Source organism: Panicum virgatum, chromosome 9K, assembly GCF_016808335.1.
Source record: "Panicum virgatum strain AP13 chromosome 9K, P.virgatum_v5, whole genome shotgun sequence".
NCBI classification, from domain to species: Eukaryota; Viridiplantae; Streptophyta; class Magnoliopsida; order Poales; family Poaceae; genus Panicum; species Panicum virgatum.
In genome coordinates this window covers 51,454,141-51,465,433 of record NC_053144.1, presented here as the reverse complement: position 1 = coordinate 51,465,433, position 11,293 = coordinate 51,454,141, and the positions used below count along the sequence as shown (strand labels likewise).

The window sequence follows — 11,293 nt, the reverse complement described above, 5'->3', positions numbered from 1 at the left end:
ACCATTTCTTTTGTTGTGGGTTGTTTTATTAATACAAGATCTTCAAGAATGACTCAAATTTAATAATATTTATAATTTTTTTTGAAAAAGATGAGTGGTCAAATTTAGAGTTAAAAAATTAAACAAACTACAATTTCCAACGGAGGTAGTACGGAGACTCGCCGAGGTTGAGTACGCGCGGATCCAAGGAGCTGTACCAACTACCAAGAGGATCTACTGCCAAGTCCCTGTACGACGTGGAGTCCCGGAAGTTGTACCTATAAGGACGGTTGAACCGATTGATAGATCGCCGAATAAATTCAACTCCTAGCTAATTATCTGTTACTAGAATGCTAATGGCTCTTCCGTGCTCACCCTGTCGTTTTTGTAAGGACGGTTGAACCGATTGATAGATCGCCGAATAAATTCAACTCCTAGCTAATTAACTGTTACTAGAATGCTAATGGCTCTTCCGTGCTCACCCTGTCGTTTTTGTTTGTGCTATTGGGCAAATCCTCAAATGTGAAATGCCTAGTTTGGCTGGAGCAGCCATTCATCCCATTGGCTCCTATTAGGACCAGAGGATGGCGAAATTTAGACAACGACGACCATTGACCGGAGTATTAAATTAATAATGCTCTCGTGGGTCCCCGGGGGGTGGGGGCAGCTGATGCATCCTCGGACGAGGACGACCTGTGAAAAGGCTCGTCACACACTCACTTTGGGTGTGGCTGTGTGTAACACCCCGGACGTAATCTTTTGCTTTAGTCGCTATAATAGGCATAGACAATGTCATTGTCATTACTCACATATGCATTATTATGTTTCCATTTTTATGCCATGACATGCATTCAAATTAAGTGTGTGTGTGGGCGCGCGCAATTCTTGCTAATTACATACTTAACCCAGTTGTTAGAACTCTATGCTCATAAGTATTTTATGCTGAAATTTTAACCATATTTGAGGCTGAGGCATGTTAATAATTAAATTATTTTATCTAAACATTTAATTTTTGGCCAATGTAAAACTTGCAGTACAATGTCAGTACTTCGATGTGGTTAACTTCCTTTGCTGTGAAAATTTTGTTCAGTGGTTCAAAACTGCAGTAAAAATCCGATCAAACCTCTATTTTCCTGAGTCTGATTTTAAACCTTGGCCGAGCTTTAACCACTTTTCTCCTAAATCCAAAGCTCAAATCAACTTTAATCCAACACCAATCTTGTAGATTTTTTTTCTCTACAACTTTTATTTTGACTATTTTTTAAGTTGAAATATGAAATTTGAAGTTTTTGCTAGTCAAACTTCATTTGACTCAGTCACCTCTCTGTCTTCTACCTTTCTCTCCTTTGGTGACGTGGTAGAGCACCCCTCGCCTCTCCTTTTGCTCCTTTGCCCTTCCTGCCTTCTCCCCATCATGCGAGTGTGCAGAACGGTCCCACGCTGTCGTGGCCGGACCGACCTGCACGCCGACGGCTGGCCAGGAACCGCGCGAGGCCCCAAAACGGGTCCGCCTCGACGTACTTTGTGCCTCTCGTGCCATCTCCTTTGCCAACTAGCGAGCCACCGGCGAGCCACGGCCGGTTAAAGTCCAACAGCCACGGCCGGTTAAAGTCCAACAGCCACGGCCGGTTAAAGTCCAACCGGCCGTGGTCGACCCAACCTGGTACCTGTAGTATGACAAATGTTTAAATCGGCTCAAAAATCTTGCAAATTTCATAAAAAATCAAGGAAAAAAAATACTAAAAAAGCAAACCTAGTTTTGTTAGCCTGTTAGGTCTCAATATTTTGGGGAAAAATGCATGTGCTTGTGAAATTTCTTGTTTACCCCTACTAGAGGTTGATTTGTGCTTAATAACGTTTAATTAGTTTCGATAGTTCTATTTGTCCAAAAACTATAAAATTTATGCAGCAGATTACTTTTATTTTTTAATTTCTCTTGCTAAGGGTAAAATAAATAGTTTCTATTGTTAATAATTGTTGGTAAATTTTGTTGCATGCTTTATCAGTAGCCTATCATGCTGGTTTATTTTTGTTACCAGATTATGGCTGCATGTTAAGTTTTTGCAAATGTTTAGTTCATAGTTATAGTTTCTCCTTTTTGGTGTTGCTGCTAAGTAAATTATTTTCTGCATGAGTATTTTGAGCAAGTTACTTGGTTCAGTTTGCCTTTTATGTTATTGCAATTAAGATCAGAATGTGTTTCACTTTGATATTACTTTGTTTTAATCTCTCGTTAGTTAAATAAAATCTTTAGTTTACTCCTTGTGACTTTATGTGTGTGCCTAGTCTTTTAAACAACTTTAGTAAGGTTTAATTGAAGGAAACACTTCATTCTAAAATAAATTTGATACCAAAACTCTCACACCAGCACCCAAATCATTTTCTTTATGAGTTTGTTTGCTTTGTTAGTTCGGTAAATGATTGCCGAGTCATGTCTTTTCTTTTTAGTGCACTGCATTATTGCATCAAGAGCACTCATGCATCATATCGTTGCACTATTGTTCTAATACTTCCATTGCATCACTTCATTCATGTAGGCACAATGAGCAACTTAGTCTACAAGCTAGTGGTTGAGCAAGACTTGGAGCACAATTAGGAGCAAGTGCAAGTAGAGTAGGCCAAGGCCTAGAAGCTATGAACCCTGTTGAGCTGCAAGGCAAACCCAGAGCATAAAACCTATCTTGAAAACTATGCAATATTTCTTTTTTTTAATGTACTGTGCATTTACGTTTCTTGGTGTTGTTTGGAAACCTAGTATGTATAATTCTCCCTAGGTACCTATGAGTCCTTACTAGTATGCATAGATCGTTAGAAATGTTTTGTATGCATAAGTCAATAGAAATGCTTTGCTAATTAGGAATTTGGTAGAAGTCGAGTGATCTCCTGTCACTCGCGAAATATATGATCTTGTTATCTATGGTGAAAGTGCTTGGTAATTTTCCTTGATGAAAAAATGGAGTCCGAACGGGAAGTTTATTGTTGGTCAGGTTGATGTAAAAAATTTTTGAGATGGCCCCATCTATGTTAGTTAAGGTTCATTCATTGTTAATAGTGTTGGTCAAGGTTCATTCATTTGTTAATAGTGTTGGTCAAGGTTCATTCATTTGTTAACAGTGTTGGTCAAGTATTGAATGGTACTAATCATATGCTGGGAAATTGGAAACTAGTAAACTGATGTACCTGACTTGCAAATGGTACTTTAAATCACGACAAGCTACTCTCGGAGTGGAATGATGGCAGGTGTTGTAGTCGCCCTTGGGCTCACCGAGTTCACTTGGATTCACCGTGTGGAGATCCTCACCCGGATTTCAGCAGGCGTGCTTCAGCTATCGAGGTGACAATAGGAAAAGTTGCCACATGTTGCCGTTGTGGTGTGAGTGTTTCATGTGATTAGCAGGTATCCATTGTAAGTTTATAAATGTCGTTTGGATCACCACACTTAAATATTGAAAGTAAGGATCTATTCCAGTCGCTTTTTGGCAAAACAAACCAACAGCCAAAAGCATTGCATAGTTAGGAGTCGGCTAAGTTTAGTCCATAATCGGATAAGCCTTACAAGTATTAGTATACTCAGGGTTGTTGTTGGTGTGACCCAAAACCTCAGGTTGTGTTACCGCTGACTTGGAGGAGATCTGTGTGCCTTGGACTGATAATCCTCTTCTTCTTGGCTGGACTATTGAGTGATTCCCGTCTCCTCCTTGAAGTTTGGCCAGGTTGGCAACACATCGGTGGGCAAGATGTGAAGCTCACCTTGTATTGTTGATTCAATTAGTTTATGTTGTTTTAAATCGAACTCCTATTTTAATTTCCGATGCATGTTGAACTCCATTAAAAGTGTGTTTTAAATTTTTAGTCGTAAGATTCTATGTTGTAATTTAATTGGAGAATTTCTATATGCTTGTGTCATCTATGCTCATCTTCATGCAAGACTTCCGGGCTATATCTCAATCCATGATTACTGTGGTCGAATCATGATTTATCCGACATACTATTAGGATTATGCTGTTTTAAAAGTATGTAAACCGCACTAGTTCTAAATATAATGGTTAGTGTACTTAATTCGGTCTAATATAGTCGGTTCTGCTATACCGTGTTTGGGCAAGCATGTCATGTGTAGTAATGGTAATCGATCAGTTCAATCCGACCTCCTCGATTGGCAGAAGCAAGTAATTACAAAAGCAAGGCATGCAGTGTGTGTGTATAGAGTCCATATATGTCTAGAGTAGGCAAATATATACTAATCACATAGCAGGTCCTGTTTAGTTGGTGAAAAATTATTGGTTTTGGTACTGTAGCATATTTCGTTGTTACTTGACAAATAATATTCAATGATGGACTAATTAAGCTTAAAAGATTCATCGTGCTAATCAGTTAGACTTTGTAATTAGTTTTTTAACTGTATTTAATGCTCCATGTATGTGTCCGAAAATTCGATGTGATGGGTACTGTAGATATTTTTTTTGAACTAAACAGGGTCTAAAAACCGTGGGTCGACGACATACAAGTTTCGATCACACTGATCAAGCCGAAGGATAGATAGATGTTCCAAATTCAAGATGAGAGCAGAACGACTGGCGTGGTTGGGAATGAAAGCCAAGTTGAGTGACAGATTTCTCCTTTCTCTAAGAACAGTAGAACACTAATTTAGATGTAATGCACCAACCACCGTGCACATGTTTTTTTTAGATTAAGCTAGCTAGGATAATTCACAGGTTGAATGTTCACACAGCCATGCACATGTTTTTTCATATCGACGTACGCGAGGCGATGTGAACAGCTACCAAACTGCATCGACCGCACTAAACCTCCTATCTAGCTAGAGTTTGACTGGCCAAATGGAGGACTGCGCTTGCTCGGGCCTTGTTTAGTTGACTTTAAAATTTCAAAACTTTACAAGATTTCTCATCACATCGAATGTTTCAACGCATGCATGAAATATTAAATGTAGCTAAACAAAATAACTAATTTCATAGTTTGTCTATAATTTGCGAGACGAATCTTTTGAGCCTAATTAACCTATGACGGAATAATAATTACCAAATACAAACGAAAATACTACAGTACTTTACACCCAAAAATTTACGCATCTAAACAGGGCCATTAAAAGCTGGTAGCTAGCTAGTGGTACACACTGCAAGCCCCACAACCAAACTACTTTTATCCCCAAAACTCCATCTACAGGACTTGCTTGCGACTCAAATTTGCCTACATTCATTTTTCCAGAGAAAACCAGTAGCTTCAAAAGATGGAAAATTATATGGTAGTAGGCTGCAGTACGTACGTATGTCCCATACATTATATTATTTCAAAAGCACACTGATGAATAGTGCTTTTAAAATTTTATTTTCATGTGTTTAGCACTCTAGGATTTAATTAGGACCGATAATAATGGAGATTTTATTCCAATTCCCAAAACCTGCCACTTCTTTTTTTGGGTGAGCTGGGCCATTGCATTGCAAAATGGTTGTACCTTGCGACGACACCAGCATGACGAACCGTACCTATTGTTTTGAGTACTGATCGCGATCAACATCATTATATTCTAGTTCACGGTCCTGGGCTCATGCTCCTCCTGTCCTGGCTATAAATACACCTGCAAGCTAAGGCTAAGCACCGGACACAGACAAATCATAGTATAACCTTAATTAGCTTGTGCGCACTACACAAGCCACGTATATACTGTACCTCTCTAGATGGAGTCGCAGCGAGATGATGTGGCGATGAGGTGGTGCGTGGTGACCGGCGGCCGGGGGTTCATGGCGAGGCACCTGGTGGCCGCGTTGCTCCGCTCCGGCGAGTGGCGCGTGCGGGTCACCGACCTCGCCCCCACCATCGTGCTTGGCCCCGGCGAGAATGAGGGCCTCCTCGGTGATGCCCTGCGTGATGGCCGTGCCGTCTATGCCTCGGTTGATGTTTGCAACTTGGATCAAGTTATCAAAGGTGATACGTCGTACGGCGATGCTAAACAAGATTCATATTCACTTCTTGCCTATAGTAATAAGAACAGATCGACATTTTATTTACCGCATGATCGGTCAACTAGAAACAGGTCATTGGACACAGACTTGTTGCTCCTGAGTATGCTACTACTTTTTTTTATTTTCAATTACACAATACAACTCAAATACTCACAACGCACGCACACTCACTCCTATAAACACACGTACATATTCAATGAACATTATTCTTATTTCACCACTATATATATATATATATATATATATATATATATATATATATATATATATATATATATATATCAACCTTTGCCCTGGTGCTCCATACCGCCACTGTTATACCTTGGGTCACCATCTCCAACTCATTGTATGTGTTCTCTTTTACTTAGTTCTTTCATAAATTTGTTGTAGGAATCTTCCTCATAGCTTTTCATCAACAAGAAAAATTAATATGTGGTGCCTATCTATGTCCATAGACAAAGTGACTCAATAAGGTACCACATGGAATAGTTTTGCAACCAAACTATTGTACTATTCAATCATAGACTAATAACAACACTATCGCCCCAAGCCTGGCCCATGCTATTTCTTTGCATAAGCAGCTAGTTTGTACCTACTTTTAATTGTATAACCTCAATATCTAATCAGTTTTATTTTATTCAGCTTTTGATGGGGTAGATGTTGTATTCCACACTGTTGCTGCAGATCCTAGCAAGAACAACTTGCAACTTCATTACAAGGTCAACGTGGAGGGTTAGTAAAAGAATCATGGCAAGGACACCATAAAAAATTAAAAATAATATGCCGAGCTATTCCATATCTAATTAGTTCTCATGTTTGTGTAACTTTTTGCTTAAATGTGGTACTCAGATCCGTTGCACATAATTTTTCACAAAGTTGATCATTATTTTTTTTTTGCAGGTGATGATGTTCTTATTATTTCTTATATATGTTTATAACATGGAAATATAAATATAAAGCCAATAAGAAATAGACTATGTATAAACCATGAATTGATATCTTTCCTTATCTATATATATTGAGTTTCAATTTGACCTTATGAAAGTGTTATATTACTCCAGGCTAGCTAACTAGACAATAATACCAAATATGAACTCTAGATCAGATAAAACTAATATAACATAATTCAAAAGTTTGCTATCATTTTTAGAAGTATTATAAGATGGTTTAAATTTACTAATTTTATCATTTTTCTTTACCTACATAGGTACAAAGAGCGTAATTGATGCATGTAAGATCTGCAAGGTGAAAAGGCTTATACACACCAGTTCTAGTGCTGTTGTGTTCGACGGAGTTCATGAACTTTTGAACGTGAATGAATCATTGCCATACCCAGATAAGGTTGCATGATGATATTTGTGAAAAAATATATATACATATTTGAAGTTTAGGTATCAACCAGTCAATTAGTTAGGCACTTAATGTTTTATACTACGCTTGCTACATCTCTTTTCCTATAGCAATGGTTCACAAGATAAAGTAAACCACTCATGCAGAGGTTTTTGATGTGTTTTCTGCTCATATTATTTTTAAATATATTTTTGGACCACATGAATTGCAAAAGTATAATGAAAATATTTTCTAACCAAATATTTCGCTCGCATTGGCAGTTTCCCGATGCATATGCACAAACAAAGGCAGAAGCAGAGAAGTTAGTTATGAAGGCCAATGGAACCAATGACCTTCTAACATGTTGCATACGTCCTAGTAGCATTTTTGGGCCTGGTGATTTGATTTTACCAACTCTGGATCGATATGGACGAACACAAGTAAGGAAATATAATTTATGTTTAATATTGCAGAGGTAAAAAAATATTTTATAGGAACAAATCTACTTTAAGATATAACATAGTGATGACTAAAATAATTGACATTGATGTCCCATAGCTAATTTTTTTGACATATTAGATCTTTAGACACATCTACACATCATTGAATGAATGTTCAAAAAAGTTATTTATCATAAATGTCTAGATAAAACTATCTTATTTTAAATGGTATAATAATATTAGTATGTTATTCAATATACTAGTAGTTTTTTTTACAAATTTGATCTACTAGACTTTGCTGGGTCTATAAGCAGAATTTATTTGTCCCAACAAAAATTGGTCCAATTTCCAAAGTAGTGCATATGTCTCGAACTAGCGAGGTTTGTGAACTAGACAACTATCAAGCTATAAATGAAACTAATTTAGAGTTTTAGCGCTAATATTAAATCAAACCTAAATAAATCAAAATTTGATGTTTCCATCAAGCTATAAATAAAGTTGTTACAGAGTTATGGCACCGCCTAATACCAAATCAAGACAAATTAACTCAAAAATTGACGTACCTACTCAGTTATAAATGACACTGGTGTGGAGTTATGACATCATGTTATAACAAATCTAGCTTAATTAAATAATGTTTTATATACCTATCAAGCAATAAAATTTATTGCTAACACTATATAACAATGGGGATGTTTCAATGGCAGGTTTTGCGATCTATGTATACATAAGTGGACCTAATATTGTAATATTATTGTTGTAGTTTACTATTGGCGATGGGAAGAATTATGATGATTTCGTATATGTTGAAAATGTGGTACATTCTCATATATGTGCTGAAAGGATTCTTTCTACCGTGGAGGGTGCAAAACGAAGTGGAGGGAAAGTATGCTTTTACTGTTGAATGGCTACCTCTAATCTATACTATATATGAACTATCATGACATTCAAAATTGCCAGGCCTACTTTATAACTAATATGGAGCCAATGAATATGTGGGACTTCATACACATGGTTCAGGGAGAACTTGGACACAAAAGGTGCCCTTTCTATGGATCTAGTCTTATCCCTTAATTACTAGTCTTCTACTTTGTAGTTTGCAAAAAGTATTGCACTATGCATAAAAATAAAATATCAACTTTGTCGCATACCATTTTACAACACCTTCATTATAAAATCCATTGCATGCCTCAGTTGATCAGTAATCCTCTAGGCAATTTAAGTTTTGGTGTAGTAATTTTGAGGTTACATATAGCATGCAGAATGTTACTTATAGCACCATGTGGTGGATAATTTATCATACAACACTTCCATCCAAATTTACTTACAAAAGACTCATATCTAGTACATTAGAATTTCAATTTTATGCATTATAGTTTTGTGGCATATTTTGAAATATTTACCCTGTTACTCGATGGTTGTTATTGTGTTGTGGAATTAGAATATGAATATCAATTCCTTTTTGAAAAAATTGATGGTTTTGGTAAAAATATTTTATTTAAAATCTAAAATGGTATTCCTATTTTTTTTGTATATATTGATACATTGATTTCTTAGCGAGGTACATTTGTTCGACTATAAAATTTGATGATATTTACCTTTTATTCAACAGTTCTTCCTTTGCAACCAATGCTTCATGTAAGTTTCACACTATGTACACAATATAGAAATGAGTCTAATTGTGAACTATTCACTTCATATTTATTTCTAATAAATAATTCATTTAAATTATTTTTTATGTTGGAATACATATTTTTCAAAGTTTAGAGCACACATGATGGAACTGAATTCTATTGCTAATCTGTTGAAAGTTTATTGTAGATTATTCAAGATGAGACTACCAGTGCTTATCATCAAGCCCATAAGCTATTTGGTAGAGTGGGGGTGTAAGGTTCTCAGCTATGGAATGTTTCAGCCTCAGATTCTTACACCAGCAAGGATTAAATATGTGACACTCAATAGAACATTTAGTTGTAACAAAGCTATTGAAGAACTAGGCTACAAACCTACTGTGACGATCATGGTTCTTAACATTAACTTTTTGTTACCATCATACTTCATTTTTATATTGGTGTAACCCTTTCGTATTCCAAACACTCACACACTTTTCTAATATATTGTCAGGATGGTCTAAGGACAACAGTCAAATCATACATTCAATTGCAAAATAAAGATTTTTCTTAGAAAGAGGAAAAGGTATGAATTTGCATCAATTGCCTTTGTATTCTACTTATCTATTATATGTCTTGTAGGAAAGTTGGCCATGCTAAATTTTTTGTATATCATATTCAATATTTCTATCTAGCAGTTTAAATATTAATATACAACTATGAAAGGCACATGGTAATGCATACCAGGATATACTTAGGAGAGAAAAAGGCTAAAAGATTTTCATTTCTTCCTACAAAGTCTTCAAAATTTTCAATGTAGTACATTCTCAATTCCTCACTTTTCCTAGTGACCAAGATACATATCCATGACATTTGCCATGCATCAACTTGAAGCAACCTAAATGGTGCACAAATCTAAGAGGACATGAATAGTCCCCCTAATACTACCATCCCAAACAGTGGCGAAGCTAAAGCAAATTGGAGGGGTGTGCACTTGCCTCGTGGGTGCATAGAGTTCAGTTATAGAGGTGCAAATATGGTGAAAATTATAGACACAATCACTATTTTTCCATTTTTTTAGAGGGGTGCATTATCACCCACTAATCTCTATGTAGTTTTGCCCCTGATCCCAAAAAAGTTCGCATACAAATATATAAATAAATATTAAACTTTTCAAATAATTGTACATGAGAAAAAAATATAGATAGGTGGCCTGCATAGTTTTGAGGCTATATACAGCATTGATCGTATCATAAATCTTATAATAGCTCTATGTGCAATAATGGAACATTATGCGTGGCAAGCTAACTAATTCTAATTCTTCTAATACTAGGTTTTCATGCATGGATTCGGCGACGACATGGTGTGTTTATTGTTGCATATATAGAATTGCACTTCCGGAGTGATGATACGAGTCAAAGTTATATTGATGATGTCTCCATATATAAAATATTAATCTCATAAATCTCTTGAGGTATGCAGAGATACAATATGATTATTGTAATTTTTGTAAGGATCACTCCGTAACAATCAGTCATGTACTTAAGTTATGCTACCTACAATAAAAAATATACATTATATTTGTAATATTTCTATAACATTTTGGCTAAAATATATAAAAAGTAACATCAATTCAACTTTTTTGCTGGCATTTGGGTGGAAGCCCATGCTTTGGCAAGCCCACACGAATCTTGGCATTTTTTTTTTGCAATGAAGGGCGACGGGTGGTGAAAAAGCTCCGCCTAACATTTGTAAGTTCAAATCTGGCAAGACGTATCGCATGTAAGAAAAACCAATCGTGCCTTTATGCCCTCCATAGGTACTGCAAAAAGCATGCTTGAAAGTACCTTTTGGATTCTACCGTGCTCAAACACTGGCAATCGATGAACATGCATTGTCCTTGCCGACAAAAATATGTTGCTCGCGTTTGGAGGGAAGGAGAGAGGAGATGATTTTT

At 36.4% G+C, this 11,293-nt stretch overlaps 1 protein-coding gene across 1 annotated transcript; it reads left to right on the top strand.

Moving 5' to 3' along the window:
* Positions 1-5,584: 5,584 nt before the first annotated feature.
* Positions 5,585-10,977, top strand: LOC120652106 (3beta-hydroxysteroid-dehydrogenase/decarboxylase-like). The gene is made up of 9 exons (XM_039929820.1): positions 5,585-5,919; positions 6,600-6,689; positions 7,165-7,298; positions 7,568-7,726; positions 8,490-8,612; positions 8,687-8,766; positions 9,548-9,749; positions 9,851-9,922; positions 10,670-10,977. Exons 1-8 carry the CDS (start codon positions 5,673-5,675, stop codon positions 9,908-9,910), a joined length of 1,095 nt encoding a protein of 364 aa, XP_039785754.1. The 5' UTR covers positions 5,585-5,672; the 3' UTR covers positions 9,911-9,922; positions 10,670-10,977.
* Positions 10,978-11,293: the final 316 nt, after the last annotated feature.